At 49.0% G+C, this 23153-nt stretch overlaps 1 protein-coding gene across 2 annotated transcripts in view; it reads right to left on the reverse strand.

Moving 5' to 3' along the window:
* The window catches only part of LOC116442919 (cat eye syndrome critical region protein 2), a 101047-nt gene that overhangs the window by 11338 nt on the left and 66556 nt on the right, over positions 1 to 23153 (reverse strand). The window contains exons 3-16 of one of the 2 annotated variants that reach the window (XM_032106590.1): positions 19373 to 19556; positions 18529 to 18668; positions 17933 to 18037; positions 17273 to 17322; positions 14764 to 14933; positions 13941 to 14018; positions 8982 to 9138; positions 5166 to 5295; positions 4842 to 4879; positions 4643 to 4734; positions 4244 to 4370; positions 2445 to 2878; positions 1229 to 1357; positions 325 to 1144 (exon numbers count right to left, since the gene is read on the reverse strand). In XM_032106590.1, the coding sequence (XP_031962481.1) occupies positions 325 to 1144; positions 1229 to 1357; positions 2445 to 2878; positions 4244 to 4370; positions 4643 to 4734; positions 4842 to 4879; positions 5166 to 5295; positions 8982 to 9138; positions 13941 to 14018; positions 14764 to 14933; positions 17273 to 17322; positions 17933 to 18037; positions 18529 to 18668; positions 19373 to 19556 (2654 nt within the window). The remainder of the gene's footprint in view (positions 1 to 324; positions 1145 to 1228; positions 1358 to 2444; positions 2879 to 4243; positions 4371 to 4642; positions 4735 to 4841; positions 4880 to 5165; positions 5296 to 8981; positions 9139 to 13940; positions 14019 to 14763; positions 14934 to 17272; positions 17323 to 17932; positions 18038 to 18528; positions 18669 to 19372; positions 19557 to 23153) is intronic. The other variant, XM_032106591.1, reaches the window with a different exon arrangement.

Below are 23153 nucleotides of genomic sequence, written 5' to 3' on the forward strand. Positions count from 1 at the left end.
TTACATTAACTCCAGGTGAGCTCTAGAAGCATCACAGCCTATGCTTTGCATTTACACCCTGTGGCAAACTGATAACTTGCAGGTAAAGCTGGGACAGAGGGGACCTCTGGCAGGCTACAGTGAAACAAAACAGTCCTAGAAAAATCTAAGCAGTGGCCAGAGTAGAAAATATATTTCAATTTACATTAAAAAAATTAAAATATGAGTAAAAACTCTGCTCCCCCCCAAGTATTTAAACAAGATCTGACTTATTTTCTGGGAGGTGAAGGCGACAGATGCAGGCAGGGAAGGTCAAGTGCTACCAGTGGGCACTCAGGGCGTTACCTTGGTTGCTGTCCATGTCCATGGTCTGGCCGGTTGGATCCTGCGAGCTCCCGTTCCCCATGACGGGTTTTGGGGGCTGGCCGCCGGCGGAGGCGGCGTGAGCCAGCTGGGGAAAGGGCCCGGGGAGGTGCGGCGGGGGCGGCTGGCGAGGGTGGTAAGGCACACCCGGCGGGCACACGCGGGAGGACAGCTGCTGCATGGCGATCATCTCCGGGCTGTCCAGCATGGAGTCCCCACCCTGGCACCCTCTTGGAACCTGAGGCGGTCCTCCAAACAGAGCGGCCGGCGGCTGCGGCATCCTCTGACCGGGAGCTTTCCCGGGCGGTCGGATGTACCCTGAGGGAGGCACCCCGTGAGGTAGGAAATTCGATTGCTCGCTCCACTGGCTCGGAGGCAGCGGCGGCCTCATGGCCCGGGGGTCCATCATATGACCCAGGACACGGGGCTGGAGCGAGGGCCCCGGCCCCATGGGCACCTTCTCCTCCGGGCCCATGGCAGCCTGGCCAGCGGGGCCGTGGCTGCCGTTCCACAGGGCCGGATGCGCGCGGTTCAGGTACTTGTAGGGCCGGTACATGTGTCCTGGGGGGACCTCGGAGCCCTCCGGCGGCTTCACGGGGGGCCCGTTGTGCCGTGGCGGGAGGAAGCCCTGCTGGAACTGGGCTGGCGGATAGACGGCGTCGGGCGGGGGGCCGCCCACGCGGCCCAGCTGCAGGGAGCCCGGCCGGGGGCCCAGCCCGGCCACGTGGGCCGGTGCCGCGCACGCCTGCTTCTCCGGAGTGCCCAGCCGGTGCCCGCGGTGCTCGCTCAGTTCCACGGCCGGCTGCGGAGAGAGAGGGGGGTCTCAGTGAGAGCCACCACAGCTGCGGGGCCTGGGGTACTGCAGCCCTCGGCAGGAGGGTCGTACCTGCATGGCAAAGTGCTGGTGCTGCTGGAGCGGCTCTCCGGGATGGGGCTCAGGCACTCGCGGAGAGCCGTACAGTTTTGTGGGATCGGATCCACGCAAAGGACCAAACGTTCCTGGCACCGCTGGTCTCTGAGGGATGGGGAGGGGTGCGGGGGGGAGAAATAAAACAATTTGTGAAGTGCATAGAAGCAGCAGAAATACTGCAGGTGAGGGGAAGACAAGGCTGGAGTAACCACGGGGATGAGGAGCTGGACTGTTTTGGAGGTACCATGGAAAACCTGTACACCCTCTTCTCCAAGGGGACACAGCCTTATCAAAGCCACTCACCCCCGGACTTAAGGCTGCAATACACTCACTCACCACCCAAATACTGGAGAGCAAGCAAGACGACTGGAGGGGGCAGTGGTTTGCTTCAAGAGGAATGGACCCCAAGAATATGAAAGCAGGAAGACAACAGGGAATGTGCTGGATTTCCTTCAAAATACCCAATGCCTCGCACTATCTGCAGCACAAGAATCACTCTAAAAATTTTGTTTTGTCTCTAGCTAAAAGGGCAAGGGATAGCCTAGATCTCAGGGGAACAGCAGATAGATCACACCACCAGCCATCACTGGCTAAAATGGAAAAGGCAATGAAGGATGGGTGAGGAACAGCTCAGAAGGGAGGCAGAACAGGTGGCATTCAGAGAAGAAACACTGGGCTAAAGATAGGTCACTGCTGCAGTCCAGGGTGGCCTTTGTTTGATTTAGTTCACTGCTTTTATAAATACCCAAGGCACGAAATGCAGTAGTACACAGATGGCACGAAGTTACCAGGCATCTGTAAACAATTGAGACAAAAGAAGACCAGCTTGTTCAGCTTCATAAACGGGGGGGGTAATGGAAGAAATGTTACAGCTTTCCATGCACACTGGGGTAACTCTCCAAGGAGAGAAGAGAACTGGCAGAACTAGTTTGTGCAAGCCTACACTGGGACATGCCAGCCATGGGTAACATTAGGAGATTGCTCCCACCTAGTGTGGAAAAGACTTAAATTGTACCAGTTTAAATCTAAGGGCTGAAAAGTTTCACTTGGAGGAACCATACCTCTGACCCTTTATCTCTGGGAAAAGGTTCCTGACATGCACTAAGGATTTAATGGTAGGAAGCTCCATTCCCCTTTCCCTCCCTCCCTCTCTCGGCCTGATGGGCAAAGGACAGCAGGAACTGCTCCTTACCATCTGTCCAGGATGTGGCACAGGGCTGGGCATGCCGCCGTACTGCAGGGAGCGGGGGAAGCCTCGCCCATTGGAAGGGCCCACTTCTCGAGTAGTCGGCATTGAGTTGCCACTTGGGTCATCTACAGAGGACGACGAGAAGGAGGAGGAAGAGGAAGAGGAGGAAGAAGCAGGAGCCCTGGAAGTAGCTCGATATGGTGGAGGTTTTCCTCCATTTTCCAGGCGCTGCTGTCTCTTGCCAGGCCCATCTGGGTCTCGTGACCGAGTCCAGACACTGCCTGTGCCGGAGCGGCCGGAGCGCCGGCTCCTCTTCTCTCGTCTCCCGTCCTCTCTGATCCAAAACTCCTCATCAGTGTCTCCATCTTCCCCAGGGAAGTGCTTCATCATTGCTCGGTGGAAACACCTCTCCAGGTTGTAAGCCATCTTTGTATATTCTGCAGTCAAAAACCCCCAAGAACGTCAGAGCCTCATAGAGAGAAACAATTATGCAACATCAGATAAACAATCTCCCGTCTGCCAAGTTTCTCTGAGGAAGACTTTTGTTTCTAACTAGTTGGCTTTGGTTCCTAAACTCCATAAGCAACACAGCATCAGTTCTGTTCAGTAAGCCTACCAGAGGACAGGCACACAGCCATGACAAAGTACCACTGGCAGCAGGGCCTGCAGAGTCAGCATTAACTCAGTGCTCCAGCCTAGTGCCAAGAATCACATTAGGAGGAGCACCACCTCTGCTCGCAGAGATGTGTGACCTGCACAGTTAGCCAGCAAGAGTGCTGAGAGAAGAAATGTGAACTTCCAGCAATGCTATTTGATTACATTCAGAGGCTTTTCTTGGACTCATTCAAATCTCTGCTGTGGGCCACAAGACAAAGGAAAATCAGCAAACACATTTATCCATGTAGTTTCCAAAGCGCTTGCTGACCCTGACACGAAAGCTATTGCCAACACCAGTGTCCCCACTGCATCATTTCCACTGGACAGTTCTGCTGAGATGAGCTTTTACTTTTTGTTGAGTGGATAGGAAGGAAAAGACATGTGAGAGGTGTTGGTGACAAAGGCCTTGAAGCAAGTGACTTTCCAGTTGTTTCCACTAAACTAACCCTGAAGTTCCTTGGGGAGCAGAGCTCTCCCAGTGGCAGTGTGCAGGTATACTTTTTCTTGCAGCCAACAGCAACAAGCTGATTTGTTCTTAATGTTGTTTTCCCTTTCTCAAGTGTTGCTGGTGAGACAGTCTACAGTGATGACCCACCATATGGGAACTGGTTTCTTATCTAAGCAACACATAGAATTTTAATTGGCGTGGCAATTAAACCCAGGATTTCCCATTTGCACACTCATGTTGTTCCTTCAATAGCCAAGGAACCTAAAAACTACATTTTCCATCCAAAGGACAGGCCTAGCTCACTCTTCACTTTCCTGTGGTACTCAACGAACACTGGGAGTTAACCAGACTCCAATGCTTTTCAAAGTCTGTATTAGTTACTAGGAGAAAAAGGGGCACACATAAGCACATGAAGGAATGAGCTCAGAAAGAAACAGACTCTCCTTTCTCTGTATGCTCTGCCCTCACCATCTACCAACATGGCAGCCCTTAGGATGCCATGCCCCAATTCAGCATGACCAAACTGTGCTAAAAGCCTCACTAAAATGCAGGTCTCAGTAGCTACTACCCTTTCATCTGGTCTCCCAAAAATATTCTGAAAGAGAAGAAACACAAATCAAGTACTGGTGAGGAGGAAGAGGGCACTACTTTGGCTGAGCACTGCAAACAGACAAATTTAGCATCTTACTGCTCTTACCACTGCCTTCACCGTTGTACTTAAGACAGTTCCTGAACATGGTCTTCATATCACCCACAAATTCTTCCTTGGTGCAGTACTGACCTCCATTCAACTTCTTCTCCATGCTAGAGATATCCATGGGGGCCTGGAACACAACCAAACTTCCCTTCAGTTACAGCAAGCATAGTGGGGCTTACAAAGCTGCACTCAGAGAGGGCATGGGCAGCAGAGGATGGTCTCCAGAGAGGCAGCCATCCATCTTTGGTTTTCTTGACTTGTAAGGCTAGAAGGGACTGCCAGAATCATGGAGTTTGACTGTGAGAGTAATACAGCCCACAAAACTTCAAAACACTTCCAAAAAACTGCATGCCAGTCAACAAAGTACATCAGTCAAGATGGCTGGGCCACTTCCCATACCTTAATGATCTGGTAGTAGTTGGGAGCATACGATTCATCAACGGGTTCCAAGAAGGGCCAAGAGTCCTTGTGAGCCTTCACCACATCTAGAACTGGCAGTAGCAAGAGAAAGGTGAATGGTTACACACACACACACACACACAGAAGCATTTCACTTGGAGGAAGTCACACAAAGGGGAAAAGCTGGGGTGGGTCTAACCTTTGTACATGGCTGTGAACTCGTCATCCAGTTCAAAGCTGCAACGGGAAGCACCACAGTGAATATGCAGACTGAGGACAGGTAAGACATGCTCTGTACTTCATCTTCTCCTCCACCCATGCAGTGCCACAAAGCTGGCAAATAGGCCTCATCACAAACCCTCCTCTCATATGGACCAGACCCAGACGTTTCTCAGCTTACTCCTCTCACTGTTCTCCAACCTCACTTCTCCCTCCGCATTCCTGTGAGTGATCACACTCCTCTCCTTGCCATACTCACAGCTTCGACACACTTGTGTGCTGCAATGCCCCATTGTATACTCACATATCCTTGGTCCTTCGCTCTTCCCTGGTAGGGGAACTGGGATCCAAGTGGGAAAGCTCAGGGGGGAGCTCCTTCCCCTGCGCCAGCAGCCAGGCGCGCTCTTCACGAAGTTTCCTCCTCCTGGCCCGTTCTGCAGTGGGAAGAGATAAAAAACCATTCAGCACTCTCCTTGCCCACATCTTGCAGGGAAACAGAAGGTGCTTCTGCAGCTCTCAAGAACTCCAGTGAGATGGTCTTGTTCTTTCAGCAAAAGCAGCAACAGCACAGGAGCAGGTGAGATGAGCATACGGTGCACCATCAACATGCCTCATCATCCTCCCATGGTTACAATCATCAATTTTGAAGCACCACTGTGACACAGATGCTCCCTTAGGCAGCTTCCAGAAGTGGTGTGGTACAAAGAGGGAAGCTCAACACCCAGCCCTAGGCACAGCTCAGCACTATGGAAAGAGCTGGCTTGTTGTTATCTTCCTTTAGGTGCTTCACCTCAGGCAGGTGAACTTTGAGGCAGCTGGCTTTGCATGGAATGGGATGAAGAGCAGTGCTGAGGGAAGTTCTACCAGCTGAGTGGCAATGAGTAACTGGGGTCATTATTATCCTCCATGGCTGGCTTTGGGAAGGTTGCTCAGGTAGATCTTCATGGCCAGCGGCCAGAGCAAGCAGGCTGCCACACACGAGGGCCACTGGGACAGCTTTCGTTTAAAGAGGTGAGGCACAGGAAGAAGCAATGCTGGTAATATAACCTGTGGTTTGCAACCAGACAGCTGGCTAACAGATTGCTTCATAATAGAAAGTTTATGGGCTCTCATGAACCTCATTTCCTTTTTCTTATAGGAAATCTCAATTCATTTGACTTGCAAAACACCTGCAGTTGGAGCAGAATTCTGTGAAAGTAATGTTCAGGGAGAGATGTCACAGGAACAGGCCACATCAGGGAACACCCAGAGTGAAAGAAAGATGAGGGAGACTTATCTAACACCCTCTAGCAGAGGGTCTGCCTTTGGAAAATGCCAACTACTTAAGAAGTACCAGCTCTGGTGGAAAAATATTTATTTATTGTCCTGCTCTGTCGGTCAAAACCAAATTTGGAATGTGGCTTGAGAGTACAAGAAAAGTAGGAATAGCTACAAGGTGTTTGTAGGGACATCCATGGCCAGATATGTCAAAGACTGGTAAAAGAAAGCCTGAATTTCCTGTTAGAAGACTGAGGTTAGCACTGGAGCTGGGAGTATCTAAGGTGTCCTACAGAATCTAACAGCATCTATTATAATACTACATGACCAGAAGTCAACACTCAATTGCAGGTAATAGAGAATATCTGAGTCTGTCCAAGCACTGTTCAGAATTCATGCTTCTTTCATAAAATGAGCAATCTTTAGATGTCATTGCAATGGATGCCTAACTGAGAAAGCTGAGGAGAACATGACGTAATTATTTGGGCAGCAAATGGAAAATGTCATGACAACAGCAGCCAAGAGGTAAAGATTGTGTAGATTTTGGAAATCCACCAACATCTGCCAAGGATCTGACCTGATAAACTGACAGGAATCAAGGAGTGCTACCCTGGTACTGGATCTCAGTTAGGATTAATAGCAGGAGCCTCTACCACAGCTAGTGATTAACACTGTGTGTTCAAGATTACTGGCAGAGCTCATTCTCCTACTGTTGGCCTGGGTTGAGTCTCACCCAGCAGCTTTCAAAATCTAAATAATGCCCTAAAAAGTACCTCAACCTTCTAGAAAGTCATATATGTGAAAGATTACGTTGAAGCAGCATCTGGAAAGAGAACTGGGAAACTCTAACCTGCTGTTGTGGTAGAAATCTAGAAAGCTGCCTTAACTTACAAATTCAGGAGAGTACAGATGGGCCCAGCAGGAAACCTGCTACCTAGGGGGGGTGTGTTGGAGTTGGGGGAAGTGTAATCTCAGGCTTCAAACCGGAATGCGATGTAAAAACAGGAATACCATCCAAAACCGAGAAGAAGGTGAAATTCATAAGAGAGCAGATATTTCATCCTGTATTTCACATCCCCCCCTCTACAGAAGGCCACATAAAATTAACATTGTATTCCAAACAGACTGAAAATTAGAAGAAAAATGTTACCCTAAAATTTCTGTTGATGGATGTCCAGTTTTAACAAGTCTGAACCAATTAAAACAAATGACATCATTTTCAAATCACTTCCTCTCCATCATAAGAACTGTCATGACAGCAAATGCTAGTGGTGGGTGTGCTTGGCACTAAGGAAAGATCATTAAGAAGCCAGTTTTACCTGGATAGCTGCTGGTTCTAGGGATAAAAATACTGTATTTAACAGAACAAGTCAACATAACCTTTGCAAACAGCTTTTGCACCAGTTTAAAAGGAGACTTCTCCTGACTAAGCCTAAATGGACTAGGGAAGAGTTTAAACTAAACTGAAAGAAACTGCACAAAACAAAGTGAAAGCATCTCTGCCAATAAAAGCATGAATGTATGCTAACTTGGCTTAAAAGAGGCTACTGCTCAACCCCATGCCAGTTTCTTTGAGTGGCTCTGGTGCCTTTGAATCAGATGATGTAATGATTGCACTTACCCAGAAAAGGAAATGGCTCATACCAAAACAAAACCATTTCACAGGAACACTTATCTTTGCAGCTCTTGTGGAACTTCAAGACTAATTTTGTCTATAGAGATGAAGCATTAAACCACAGAGAACATGCAATTTGCCAAGGGAAACAGATATCTGTGGCAGAGATATGGATGAGTCTCAATTCAAAGCACCTGATTAGCTAGGGATAGCAACCAGGAATACATGAAGACCAAGGAAGTAATGGGATGTTTTAAAGGTTAGAAAGGTAAGCAGGTAAAAGAAGCTATTCTTAGACAACATCTGGCCTCCTACCAAACATCTGGTAGCAAACTGTTTCATTTTGGAAAGTTTACAAGGTTTGCATGAACTTAGTCTTTTTTTCCTCTTCTGATTCTTTATCCACTTTGGGACTCATGATACTGATACTGCCACACATTGCCACAGTTTTCTGAGGATGTTCAGCCTTTCCCTAGAACTACAACAGCCCAGCCAGTCACCGTGGCTAAAGCAGCAGCTAAGGGAATCCCCCATAAGGGAGGCCAACAGAGAGAAAGAAGGTGCTCAGGAATCGCTCTGACCCCACACCTGCAGGTACTGGCTGACTGCCTGCTGTCTGTGCCTTGATTTGATGTATTAATCACAACATGGCTGTTTGTTGCAGAACAGCTTAAATCAGCATTTAATTCATAATCGTAAACATTTTAGACCAACACCTGAAATTGGCACCTCTGGTGCTCTGTGTAGCCTGGTCCCTTCATCTTTAGCTTTCCAATTGATAAGGCCAGTAGCAATATAAAAATACTACTCTTGCTACTCCCATGTTATCCCATTCCCTTTCTCCTCAAAGGGAATTCTTCTTTCATCATGCAATGGGCCAAAAGAACCAAATGCTATTCAGTGAGAGCAAAACCAGCTAATCCTACACACAGAGAAATCATGAGGAGGCAAGTGGGGAGACAGAACCAAGAAATAACATGAATAGCAGGAGAAAAAAATGGACAGCTGAGGCAAGGAGAAAATGAGCACAATTTGAAGAAGACAACGCAGTGGAAAGGTGCCCTTGAGAACAGCCACCAACACTGAAAGGACAGATGAAGGAAAAGAAGCTACAGTCAAACCAATTAAACAGAGGTAAGCGCAAGAAAAGATTCTCATTAGCAAGCCTGGCAGGGAAGGAACGCAAATGGAAGACTTTAATTCAAGATCTCAGTCTCCACACTGATCTCCACACTGGCAGCACGTTACCTTCCACTGCTTTGACCTTCTCCTCCATCTCCCTCTTCCTCTCCTCCTTCAGCAGCTGTTCCTGCTCCCTCTTCTGCACTGCTATAAGGATCTGGCGCTCCTCTTCTTCCTCTCTGCGCCTCTGCTTCTCCATGGAGCTCAACACATTTGGGTTTACCTGCAACAGAATGGTGCACCAAAAACTGTAATGCACTGGCTTGTTGAGAGCTGAGCAGAGGCAGGTTTGCTTTGAGGAAGTATTAAAGCACACCTACAATGAATGACTGGGAGGAAAAAAATGGGAAAAAAAAAAAAGGATTTGTATGAATGATTTCCTAGATGAAAAGCAACATGGAAAGGGAAGTTATTTGTCAAGCAATGAAATCCTACGGATACAAGGACAATGGAAGGAGAAGCGATGGGTTAGACAAGCTGCCACTCTGTCAGGGATGCACTGTGTGCATTTCTCCTCCCTTCTGGGCAAAGGATTCAGGCTGTTGACACCCTTACACAACACCTCTACCTCTTCCAGCTAGCAGAACTCTGAGTGCAAGTGTGAGAAGAAAGGACTACTTCGCCAAACCTGTCTCTGCTGTGAAACACAGAATACTTCAGTAAGGAAAGCGTCTGGTACAGCATTGCATCAAGGTATCATTAGGAATGTTTTCCTTTCCCGTTCAGAATTTCTCTGTGCTAATCTCCCCTGACCTGGCTCTCGTTTGTTTGTTTGGACAGTTTTCCTGCTGGGTCCCAAAACCAGTTCTCTCATTCAAGGACACCTGGCTCTTTATTGCCCCACTTTCTCACCTCCCCACTGCCAGCAGGCTGCAAGGCTGTGTTTGATCCTACTTAGGACTGCAAGCTTCCCAGACCAGGGACTGTCTGCTCCTATTTCTCCAATAAAGTATGAGGTATGTATATGGAAGCGCGGAATTATCTTTATTACCTTAATGTAATTATAAGACAAAGGTATCAGTCATCCATCAGCCACTCCTACCTCTGTGACCAAGATATGTGTGCCTTATCAGCAGGGAATATCAATCAGAAAAGAACAGTGTACATACAGTTTGCTCCAACTTCATTTTTCAGGGAATAACCAGCAACCACCACTTAGGCAGAAGGAATTTCCTGAGGATTAGCAATCAGCCGGGGTCCGCTGGCTGCTGCTCAGACCATCAACTTCTCCAGGCCCACTATAAATCCCCAGGAAAAAAAATAAAATTCTGGCACCACGATTACTATTTTGTCCTTGTTTCATCGCCCAGGAATGGAACCTGGGGGTGTTTTGATGAACGCCTAGAAATGTTGTCTGGTTTCACTGCACATTCATTCCCCCTCTGCCTCCCCTTCCCCTACACAGCCCTGTGCTGCCCTACAAACTCCCACTCCAGTTCTCTGTAGATGAGCGCCATGCATCATCTCCCTGTCTCCAGAGGCAACAATACATTAAGAGAATTATGCTTCAACCACCAACAGTCACAGAGAACTATCCAAGAGAGGGTGATGGGACTCCTGACAAAATTAGGACCATATCCTGCATTTAGGGGCAGATTGGGCAAAAAAACCCACCTATTCTGTGCTGATACTTTAAGGTAAAACCCAGAAGTTCATCTCACCACGAGGGAACTCTGCCTATCTTCTTTTCCATTTTATATCTTCATCAAAATGTTATCACTTTTCTCTCTCTTTCTCAGGGAAATCATTCTGTGAGTTCAGATGCCTTGAGATTAGCCTGCTTCTCCTCACAATCAGTCTGAAGTTTGTTTCTCAACCCCTCATTCCATCCAATTATTCCTAGTTACGCTCTTCTGGGTGAACATAAATTCTCCTCTTCTTCAGGCACTTTCCAGCCTTTACCTTATGGACTTCCTCAGACACACAACACTCACACCTTTCTACAGTTAGATTAAATGTTTTCTTATAAAGCAACCCTCTCAGCTCCCTGGAATGATTGTTCCAGTTGTCTCTCAGACTTTTCATCCCCGATCAATATCCAAACACCAGGATGCCCAGGATTGTACTACGACAAGTACAAGAGGTCAAGAACCTAGAGATTTGAGTTCTACATTTCCACTTTTGATTCTTTTTATATCCCTTTCTCAATAGCTCTACCATCTGATTTGCTACTCATGAGCTGCAAACAACTTCCTTTCAGAACTGATCCTGACACCACTTTCAAACAGTTTTACTCTAACCTTCTTGATAAATCTTTAAATTGCAATAGGAACCAAAAGAGTCAGGTTGTGTAGTACGAGAAAGAGGTGAGCAGGAACCAGCCACCAAACTTGGTATGCCAAGATATTTTAATGAGGATGTGACCATCAGCCTTTACATTCTCCAACCAGCAGATGTAAGCCAGCCTGGCATGACACGTTGATTTCTTTTGATTGTTGCTACACAGGTGAGACCTTCCCTTTCCCTGGATTAATACAACTTCCACCATTCACGTCCTGGGGAAACAGGAACACAACATCCAAGCTGCAGTGCTCACACCAGGACCTCTCCAAGCCTGCAGGGCACATTCAGCACCCTATGCTTTAATGGCATGACACAGGATCCACAGCACGCTCCAGATCAACCCACCACACTTACGGCATCGACAAAGCAAGGGAACACTTTCAAATGAAGGAGAGGATGTCATCCCACCCGATCTAGAAAGCAGAGAAAAGCAGAAACCACAAACTCAGCAGAGTGAGCCCCAAGGACTGCAGTAGACACCCACAACTGCACTTGCTCCCTGCAGCACTTGCAGGGCAGCAACAGCGCTGCACGGGCTCTTTGAGACACTTCAGGCACAGAAACAACCTGATTTTCAGAGGGACCCTCTGCCTGGTGTCCCACCTAAGTCCATTGGGGATAAGTGTGCTCAACTCAGGGTTAAAAAACCACGCAAACATGAACCAGTAAACTCCTCCTGGATTGGTGGAAGCAGACGCTCATTGGAACGATAAAAGCAAGAACCAAACATAAGTTAAACTTCCTTCCTGACCATGGAGGTGGCAAAAGGATGTTTCTCCAGCCTCCTCCCCACTCAGAGGATAAAAACCACTGTGACCAAGGCATCACTGCCTCCTTCCCTCCGGCAGAGAGCACTCCAGGACACAACATCACCACCGTCCCCTGGCCCCGGGACTCTGAAAGGGCCAAACTCCTGCCTTTAGCTTTGCTCTCCAGACAGTGGGTATCAGACCTCAGGGGCAGAAGGCCAGAAGGCGCGGGTACCCTGAGTGCCCTGGCCCCTCATCGGCCAAACCTTCCCTGCTCAGGTTTCTGAAGCACTCTCCTAATGAGGGTGCTGCTCAGGCGGCTCTTAATGAGGAGCTAATCTGAACCACCTGTTGAGAAATCCCCCGCAGGATCAGGAGCCCTTGGAGCAGTTACATCTCGAACTCAAGCAGCAGCCAGGAAAAAGGAGTCACCTGCACCGGGCTGAGCTTTTCTCCCCCAGGCTCGCCTGCTGCCCACCGTCGCTTGACAAACAAGCCATCAGACACGCTGGCACCTTCCCTGGCTCCCCCACGGCAGGGAGGACTGCCACATCCTGCTGGGAGCAGTGGGAGCATCACTGCTCTGGCGCTGGCTGGCTCCCTGTGTCCCGGCGCAGCGGGTGCCAGGAGGGCCCCCTGCTCGCTGGAAACGTTTCACTGGCCCACAGGCGGCAATTAACAGCCCTCTGCCGCTGCAGACCTGGAGCACCTGCGGTACTGATTAGCATCATTCAGGCTCCATGTGTTTCCCACTCCCCTCCTCCTCTGGGATTTCTGCTGCCTGTGAACAAACATGTGTCCCTGTGCTTCCTGCATGGTGGGCTTTGCAGGCAGCAATTCTGGCCCCAAACCGACCATCGCTGGGGTCTTGTTTTCCTCTCGGCAGGCTTTTATCTGCAGCACGACGAGAGGATCTTCCTTCCTTTTATTTATCTGTTCTAAGTAATTACATTTATTGCAGAGGGAACAGTACTTTCTCCTTTGTTTTGGGGAACCCCTGACTCTGGCTCACGCGGCATATTCCCTGCAGCTTGATTTCCCAGGGTTTGACAAAACACCAGGTAACTGCTTTTCCATTACATCTACAGTGAGAGATTATGCCACAGCCTGATAGAATCGAGACAATTTTTTCCTCTGAAGCTAATCCTGTGTTGTCTGACCGATTGCTTTGGGTAGCAGTTGCCAGTTCAAAGACCCCCCATCTCCACGGCCCCGTGTCCCCAGCTGTGCCGGCGTGACTGTTAGGGGCTGCGTGGTGAACTGGATCGGAAAACTGATCTATGTTAAAAATAACCCCGACCAAAGAAAAAGGTTATATTTAACTCCAGTCATTTCCCTGGGTCTGGTTCACTGCACAGACCCACAAGCAGCAGCAGCAATGCTGTTACACTGATGGGGTGGGGAGGAGATGAGGGTGAGGAGGCATGGAAAGCATCATTTGAGCCCACAAGGCTGCAGTTTGATAAGCATTTCTTTAAGCAGCCTAAATTGCGACTTCCATTTCCAGCTGACCCCCTCCTAGCTCAGCTCCGTACTGCATCAGTCATTCTCTCCCTCGGCGCTATCTGCACCCTCATGTGTTTGCAGCCTCACGTTTTCCCCTTGGCTGAATTTCTGTCATTTCCCTTTGTAAGCCGGTTCTTCTAGCCCTCTCATCCTTCTTCAACTTTTCTTTGAACTGCCTCGAATGTGCCAGCACTTTCATTGAAGTGGAATTCCCCAGACTGAGCGCAGATTTCCATATGCAGCTGCAGCGGGCTCTGCGGCGAGGCCGGTTACCTCTGCGATGCAGAGGGCAGCACCTCCCTGCTCGCCATAGAAACCCCGGGTGTCAGCCTGCCTTTGACGGGCATTACCACCCATCTCTCTTTCAGCACAAGCACTTTCAAGCGACTCCTTCCCACTGAATAGCGATGCTGCGGTTTATTTTTTCCCCCAGGAGGCATCTGCTCTCGCCTCCCTCCGTCGTCCTCCCCCTCGCACCCCCCCTCACCTCCTGCTTGATTGGTTTGATGGGCTGATGGTCAGACATCCACCTGGGAGAAAACTCTGTCCGCTGCAGACGCTTCTCCTGAAACAGGGTTGAGAATTGAGGGAAGGAAAAAGAGAGTGGAGGAAATTAGGGCACATCGGTGACACTGGCAGGAGAAACTCTGAGGGCTAGAAGTGACCATGAAATCCCTATTAACTTTACAAGGGTAGCAAACAAGCAAACTGAACTCAATCCAAGAACTTCACGCTGACTGCAGAGCCTGTTTTACAAAGCCATCTAGCCGAAGGATCCCTTTCCAGATCTGTCCCACCTGAAAACATTCAGCTGACAGACAATACCTTTCAGAGTTTTGGGGCTCTGACACACCAGCTCAAAGCAGACTTAGCTAGGACAGCTAAGCAGCCAGTGCCCCCTCAGCAGAGCCAGCAGAGAAACGGCAGTAAAAGTGGAATCACGGGCAGTTTGCATAGAAAAGCCAGGCTGTAAATCGCAGCAGTTCAAAAGCACAGAGATCCCCTGCTAGCAGGAAAGGGACACAGAACATGGCTGAAGACAGTAACCCCTTCAGCCATCCTACCTACGCTGCCATGCCATCACGAGCCAGATCCTCGAGCACCGACTCCAGCCCTGCCACAGCATGGGGGAGAGTCTTCCCCCCATTCACAAGCTCAACAGCCCCCACATCCGTGACGCTTGCAGGCTGTGGGTGGAGGGAGCACAACGGGGTGACAGGCTGCTTGGATTTAGCTCTCCTTCACTCAGCAAGCATCCACGCTCTTGGAAGCGGTCAGAGAGAGGTAAACAGGATGTCATGTCTCCTCACCTTCTGTGCAATCATGTTGCAGATCTCCGGCAGGAAGTCTTCACTCAAGAGTTTGTAGAGCTGCCTCTCTCTAAGGGAAGTCCTCTCTCTGAAGCTCTCTGTGACCTGCCTCCACTCCTCTTCCGTCTGGCACAGCAACCACCATGTCCCACGGCCAGGCCCTTGGGACCCTTCAAAAACATGAAAGGATGTTACCTCCACAGCAGTTATGACTAACAGCTCTTCTCGATCCCTTCCCTTCTCTCCTCAGGGCTCAGGAAAAGCAAAAGACACTGGCAGTGGCCACTGCTGTGGAAAACATTCCCTTTGCCATAGACCCAAAGCTCTCTTCATGCACCAGAAGCACTGCTACCTCCCCTAGTGACAACTGAGAGTGATGCCAAGACACAGAGGAAGCACACAGGTGAAGAAATAATGGTGGCACATGGCAACACTCGGGTAGTGTGACATCCCTGTAGCAAGTCCACATTCCAGTAATGGCAGACTGGAGAAAAGAACTTAATTTGTTTCTTGTAATGGAGGCTGTCAGCCAGAGCAGGACATAGGGAAATGCAAATATCTGATTTAGTCTGGCAGCAGAATAAAGCTATCAAGAAATAATGTAACTTGAAATGAGCTTTTTTTTTTTTTTTTAAGAGTACTGCAAACCATTTCTGCAGTGAAAAAAATCCTCCTGCTCCCCACAAATGAAACATTTTGTTTGCAGGCACTTGAAAGAGCAGAAGAGGAAGCGAAGGACAGGGTTCATCGGGCTGCCAGATGGGGGGGAAGTTCCAAAAGTTCACATCCCATCCCTGCTCGATCCAGAGTGGGATTGAAGCAGATCACCCACTGCTCTGAAGCATGTCCCAACCACCAAGACACTTTGAGAGCTGTTCCACCTTGTGCGAAACACTTGAATATTAATTGCAAAGGAAGGGCTCTCTTGCATTGTGGTTGGAACACCCACCTGGAGAGGGGGAGTGTGGTTCCTGCTCCACAAATGTTTACACAGAGCAGGGAAGCCTCATGGGTTGCAACTTGTATGCTTTTGCCCCAGGATGCTCTCTAAGCAAAAAAGGTTATGGCCTTTTTTTTTTTTTTGGAGTGGGGAAGTCTTGGATCAAACACCTTCAGGCTGAGGGGCTTCTCAGCTCCCTCTAGACTTTTCTGGGGCTAACTACTGGCTCCTGGAAAGAAAGCAGTGGTCATCAGCACCACTGGCAGATGCCATGTACCTTCTGACCAAATTTTCAAGCAAACTAACAATGAAAAAATATAAAGAAATGAAAAGCCTGAACCTGACTCTGGGCCCTTTGTGCATCTGAGCTGCGAGTGGCTCCAACATGCAAGCTGTCAGGTTGTCCTAGGAAGACTGGAAAGCTGCAGGCTCCCTCCAGCACCTGCCCTCTCTCAGGTGCCTGGGTGCAGCAGCAGTGGCACAGAGTGAGCGTGCGCTGGCCCCAGGTCACAGGCCAGCCTGGAGCTCAGCCTGCCCTCAAGTGACTGCCCTGGGGACTGGTAACCAGGAGAGCAAAGGTCCAGCCATGTGCTGGTTCTGCTGCTCTGGCTACGCAAAGCCATCCCTTGCCCACCTGCAGCAGGGAGCTTACCTGCATCCTGCCCCCAAAGCCTGTACCCTTGCTTCTCATCCCCTTGCCAGCTGCCTACGGAGGACTCATTTCAATAGCAAACAGGACTAAGGCACTGCTTTGTGCCAGCAGAAGATTACTCTGCAGCTGAAGTGACACAACTTGCTGGAAGACAATGATCTGATAAAACCCCCAGCGCCTCACGCGCATCGCTCCGGCTCTGCCGCCCAGCTCCGGAGCAGCCAGGAAATCTGAAGACAAAGGGCAAAGGGAAGGAGGCATGGGAAAGACAATGCCACCCTTGCCTTTTATTGTGAGGCAACAGGCAGGCTGAGTCCCTGGGTTTTGTGGGAGCCAGTGGATACACATGTATGACAAATGAGTCCCAGCTCGCTCGAACTCACTTTCACATCATGTTGCTAACTCGCTTTTTGCCTTGTTAACCCTTAGGTGGAACCCCCAAGACATCATTTACCACTCTCAGCCACCCACTGGGCACGAGGAAGAAAAAGTGAGGAGGATCAAAATGGTTCTTCCTTCCCTATCTTGGCATCACTGACTCCACTCTCTCCCCCAGCTGAAAAAACACACCTGCTAACAAGAGGGGTGTTTTTACCGCACCCCTGGAAGATTGAGGACCATTCACCTCCTGCTTTTTTAGGTGAGCCCTCACATTCTAGTGTATCCCAGTAGGTTAGGTTTCTTCATCCCAAACTCAGCCATGATAAAACAGGAAGCCTGCAGGTGCCCAGGCTCCCAGCTGCCAGGCAGTCTGTAACACAAACCCCTCCTTCCAAACTTGGCCCCAACCACCAGCAGAAAGACTCTCTTTCCTGAGAAAAGCTGGGGTTGTCTCTCAGGCATCTCTCTGGGTTTTGATAATTTAAGAGCCTTATTAGCTGGTGGTATCAGCCCCTGATACTGCAAAATCTCTTTACCATTTCTTATCTGAGTCTCATGGATAAGCAAGTTTTCTTCTGCCTTCTCCCTACCAAAAAAGAAAGAGAAGGAGTGATACAATAAGCACATTACTTCACATCACTGAAATGCAGCTGTTCCTGAGGAGAAGAATAGGGAATACCACAATTATTCAATGCAGAGCAAAACCATGAAAAGAACACTGCAGAACACAGAGTTGAAATACATATTCACACATATATTTATCATAGCTTTGTAAACTTTTTATAAAGTGAAGGGTGCAGGCTGAAGTTTGGCAAGTACAGTATTTCAGTTCTTATGGGAAGCATCCCAAAATCTAAATGGACTCAAGTGGCCAGGATTTCTGGCTTCAAGCCACACAATGAAAGTATTCTTTATCAGGAGCAAATTCCCTAGCACTCCACGGTGGAACTGCATTTGAAGTGAGGTGGTTGGAAGAGTGATGCCCACTGTTTCACCAAACTTCCAGCTCCGTCAGAATTTGTTTTGGAGGGTGATCAAAGCATCCACCAAGTCTGAGCTTGCTTCACTTCTGAGCTGCATTGAAATTATGGCTGCATGGTATATACACACTTACTGGGGGAATCCCAGAAATACATTATACTTCCCTCTGGGAATGTACGTATTTTATGTCTGTTGCAGGAAGAGCCCTTCCATACCTCAGCAAATTTTCCTCCAGTAGTTTTTTCCGCTTTGGAGGTCGCCCTCGTCTCTTGCCTGTTTTCCCAGGAACATTTGGGGTGTTTGTCTGCCCCCCACATCCCCTGAAAAACGGCAAAACCACCATGAAATATCTGCCGAGCAAGGGAACCGAGGCTGGCAGGACGGGAGAAGGGCACGGAAATCGGAACAGCTGCTAGGAACCCAACCAAAGGAGAGATTAAATCAGAGCAGCAACAGGACGGGGAGGGGAGAGGAGGGATTCCCACTGGCTGGGAGCCTGATCTGGGAGCCGCCGGCATGGCACGGAACGGTGTGGGGCAGACAGGCAGGAATGCGGTGGGGCAGGCAGCATCGCTCCCACAGCAGGCTCTCCCGGTGCCACAAAGGCTGCGACACAAAGCGCGGCGCGGGGCAGCTCCCAGTCTGCTTGGCAACTCCGGTCCCGCCCGCGCTGCCCCTCTCCAGGCCCCCCTGCCCGCTCCCCCCGGCACAACAGCAGTCAGGCGGAGCCCCCTCCAGCCGGGCTGGCTGGGCCGTGCCCCCCTCGTCCCTGCACCCAGACACGGGGAGGGGGATGTGTGGGGGCTGTTACCTGTCTGGAGCCAGCTCTCCGTTGGTTTTGCCCTGCACCGGGTCCTCCTTGTACATCCTCGTGCCGTAGAAGTACCAGTACAGGGCACCACTGCTGTCCTCACCCAGCGGCTCCACGCGGAGGCTGTCGGCGTCCAAGCCCTGCGCCCACCGGGAGCCCCCCGCCAGACGGTGACAAGTTGAAAAGCGGCCACATTGTCACACAAAACATGATGACACCCCTCCGCAAACACCTCCCTCCCTCCCTCCTTCCCCTCCCACCATGGCACAGCAGCAGTACAGCTGCTCCTCCCGGCCGAGCTGGGAAAATGTTACTCCAGGGGGAAGGCGACGGTTCGCTCTCTGTCCAGGGAGGGATTTAGATTGGCATCTCTAATTTGAATGGCCTCCCTCGTTTTAACATTTCATCTCTGGTGCTCCTGACAGGGAAGGTCTAATTAGTGCTGGCGACAGTCATGCACAGCCCTGAGAAGCTCCCTCCCCCCTTCCCTTCCTCTACCCTCCCCCAGCTCCCCCAGTATACTTCATCCCCATCCTTTCATCTCACAGCATCCCTCAGCAAGGCAGCCGTCTTGGCTCTCACAGCCCTGCCACTACCATTAAAGCATCTCCAAATTCACCCTTTGCAGAAGGAGTAGCCAGAGAAGCCAATTTACTTAGCGACTCCCATGTTATGGATACATCCACACAGGACAAGGGCCCAAGTCCTGAGCAAACCAGTGCAAAGCATGGGAGAGGAAAGGGAACTGCTGACCCACTGTGACCCCTTCTCATCCCAGGAAGATTCTGATCTGGCCCAACTCCTGTGGCCACACAGCTTCCCTCATTCCTGCTGCCTAAAGCACCTTGAGCAGGTCGAAGACATCATCTGCATCGAGGCGGTAGTCACAGAGGCGGTGCAGGATCTCCACGCGCGTGCGCAGGGGCAGCTCCTGGAAAGTGGACTCCCGCAAAGGGTTGGGCTTCCCTTCCTCCAGCTCCCAGCGGTAGTTGATGATGTCCTCCAGGTAGCTGTGAAACGTCTCGGATCTAACCAAGGAGGAAAAAGTCATACACAATTACTGTAGTTTGCCGTGTCCAGAAACACCTGGTGCACCAAGCAACTCCAACAAACACAACACAGAGACAGATAGCACCTGAAGGAAAGCTGTCAGCTATGGTTGGGTGCAGCTCTGTCATTCACATTCCTAAACCACAGCAACTTCATTGCAACACCACAGGATTTCATGTTATACATAGACAGCTCTTTATACACAGACTGTTATTTCTTTCTAAGCTGAAAGGACGAGTCAAACATGGTAGCAACTCATCCCCTTTCTCTCCCAATGGGCAGTGCCTTGTGCTAGCACCAACAACCACCCTTTACTACAATAGGATGCAACAAAATTTATGAGTGTGGTCCCATTCCAACTCCTCCCATTTGATGTGGAGACCATTTTCTTCAGATTTCCCTTTGCCCCCCACATCTGTCATTGCCAAGCCCTGCTCCCCTCTACTTCTAAAGAAATTTTCCATGCCCTGGTTCAGTGCCTTGAGACTTTGCATAGCTGATCACTTCCTCCCCACTTTGCTGCTGTGTGCTTCCCATACTCCTGTTGTGGTCCCCGGTCTCCTCTCCCTCCATCCCCAAAGGTGCTGCTGCTTTCTGCCTGTTCCTCCGTTGGTGGCTCTGGTGGGACATCAGCACAGCCCCTCTCACACACGTGGCCTGGACCCTGCCACACAGCAAGGCTCATCCCCAACAGGAATGCACCTCCCAAAAAGGAGTCAGTACAGAGGAGCCCCCGCTCTGTACTCTCCCAGATGATCAAGCTGAACACTCGAGCTCTTCATAAACATTACTACTAAAATGATTTTTCTCATTTTCTAGCTGGGTCACATTAAGTCGTACTTTCGCTGCCAGCAGTTCACCATATAACCCAAGGAAGCAGGTATTTCTTACCCTCATCTAGCACTGAGAGTGAATGTCCCCATCTGATACGTATAGGACCACTGATGGAGCTTAAGGCTGAAAGAACTCCTGTCTATATTTTAGTGAGACTTAAGCCTTCCTTCTGAATGCTCAAAATTCCAGGGGAGGGCAAGAAAAAGGGCTGGGGAGGCCATGTGTCCCTAACTATAAAACTTTCTGAAGATCTGTCCATATGACTTTGAGTCCTGAGACTTGCCAGGCTCGCTCAGCCTGCTCGAGCTGTGTACTCTGAGCACAGCAAAAGGGGACCCCCCCATGCCCCAGCCATTCTTGCACACACGGGAAGTCCATATGCCAGCAAGAACACCACTGGGTACACATTCCCACCAGCTCTCAAAAAGGCAGCTCCACTTGATAGGTTTTTGGCACAAGCAGATTACTCTATATGATTAATGGAACGGCGCCAGCACTACAGAATTGCATTTCCCTGAGAAATCGCTAACTTCTACAAAAGCTATTATATTTTAACAAAGAGGTAGAGGAGTGTGATCCAGCTGAAGGAGGATCATTAAAAGTCAACAAGAAGTTAGCTATTAGGCAGGGGTCTTTATGCATTTGGTAAAGACTGGATTTCTTTGCAAGGACCATGACTGGACAGTGACTGGGAGAATGAAGGAACAGATGCCTCAAGCCACGTCCACCTGGCAGCGTTTCCCTTCCTCCTTGAGTAGAGAGAAGTTGATGCTCCCACCCTGCAGATCCCTCCTCACCAGCCTGCTTCTTTCTGACGTCAAACGCAAGCTGACCTCCCAGAGATATCTCCCCTCACCACATGACTGTTACCAGCGCTCTGGTTGTCTTTAACAACAGATGCTTGAGCATACCTGGACCTTGTGCCCTCAGAAACCTGGAGTTTGCTCCTTTCTGCCTGACACAAGCAAAGCATCAGTGTTCCCAAGTATTGTTGTTTCACCCCCACTAATACCAGCAATCAGACAAATGTAACTTGAAAACAGTCCGCTATGCTGACAAAGTTCAGTCAGAAAGGGAGGACTGACTTTTATGAAATGCCTCAGAACTGCCTCAAGTAATAATTTTAGGGTAAAAATTACAGCAAATATCCTTTTTTAAAGTGAGATATTCAGCACACAGTACACCTACCTGAAGTAGATGTGCATTCCTGCAGTGTCTTTCTCAAATACCTCAAGACCTAACTTCCAGCAAGGACTTAGATTTGGGAAAGCGGGCAATAATATATTCCCTTTACAGACTTTTTAATGAAGAGTGCTACTTGATCCCACACCTTAAATGTCAGGTATTTACAGAAGCAATCAGATTAAAATAAAGAAGAAAAACAAAGGAAGAAAGGCAGCTTTGATTGTCTTCCAGAACAGAAATAGTGACAAGAACATCTTCTCCTGGAAGCAGGAAAACATCATTTGTATTTGGATGCTTAGTCCAGAAACAGAAGGGAAATGACTGCAAGCTCTCAGACAGCATTTGAGTTTCAGCCCCCCCCAAGTTCAGTTCTTTAACTCTGTCAGAGCTCAAGGCAGAAGATGATTTCACCGAATTGATACAGAGGTTCTGGCTATTTCCAATAAAATTGACTGAAAAAGCAGTTTCCCTAAGATCCCGAATAACTAGTGGATGAAAACGATTGCCAGGAAGAAAACACAAAAGTAAAAGGGTTTTATCTGCTCCTATTTTTTTTTCTACCTAAAAAAAAAGGAAGGCATGGATCAGACAGACACTTTTACCACTTGCATGAGTTCACTTATCTTGCTCTATCATTTTGGCTGCTCTCAAAGAAAACTGATCCCGGAAGCCATTTAATTCCAGAAGATCATTTGAAATCTTTGCCCATGTAACTCCCTTTCCTCCTAGGGATTGCCTCTGTTGATTTAACCAATTTTGTTTTAGTTTGGCTTTCACGTAAGTGGCTAACACTAGAAATTTCCGCCATCCACCCGGTGTTCAATGCACTACAAGCTCTGTTCTTAAAGAGTACTTTTGAGTTCCTATCCCCATCAATTTTCAAAGACAGCTACTGTGCATTTGTCGCTTTGAATAAGGATAGAAATGAGAACCAGAGATGGGAAACAGATGTCTCAAAGCATTCCCAATCACTCTCAATCTTACCCAATTTATATTTTCCCTCTTAATGGGAACCGACCTCTTTTCTCCAGACAAATGTAGGGTGTTCGTCTTCACCCTGTCTGCCACACCTACACTTAGTTTCACTTATCCCACCTCTATTATATTTCCCTTTGAAAAAGTTTCTGAAACAGCTCCCTTGGTTTGGAGAAGAAAATCTGCAGGGAGCACAGCAATCTGTGAGAACCCTGCCCTTGGGGTTCTTCCCTGTGCAAAGCAGAAATGCCCAGGAATAACTGTTTAGAATTACCTGTAAAATTCAAACCCAAGAATCAAAGAGGCTGCATCCAGGAATGGAATGACCTGGATACAGTCTGTTAAACACCCTTTTTTCAAGCTCAGTAGCAGGATAGCAATACACTTGCAAGTCCTACAGAGTCTCTGCTGCAACTGAGAACCTCCAAAAAACTCTTTTGTAAGAAGAAGACAGGAAGGAAATCACTGAGCTAAGGAGGCAGACGTATCTCTTCTCCAGAGGTTCTCAGCATCCCTGGGACCTGTAAAAACACTCGACCAGTGGAGGCAGTGTTAGGTCAGTCATATCCTTTTCTCTACAA

Source organism: Corvus moneduloides, chromosome 4 (genome assembly GCF_009650955.1).
Source record: "Corvus moneduloides isolate bCorMon1 chromosome 4, bCorMon1.pri, whole genome shotgun sequence".
NCBI classification, from domain to species: domain Eukaryota; kingdom Metazoa; phylum Chordata; class Aves; order Passeriformes; family Corvidae; genus Corvus; species Corvus moneduloides.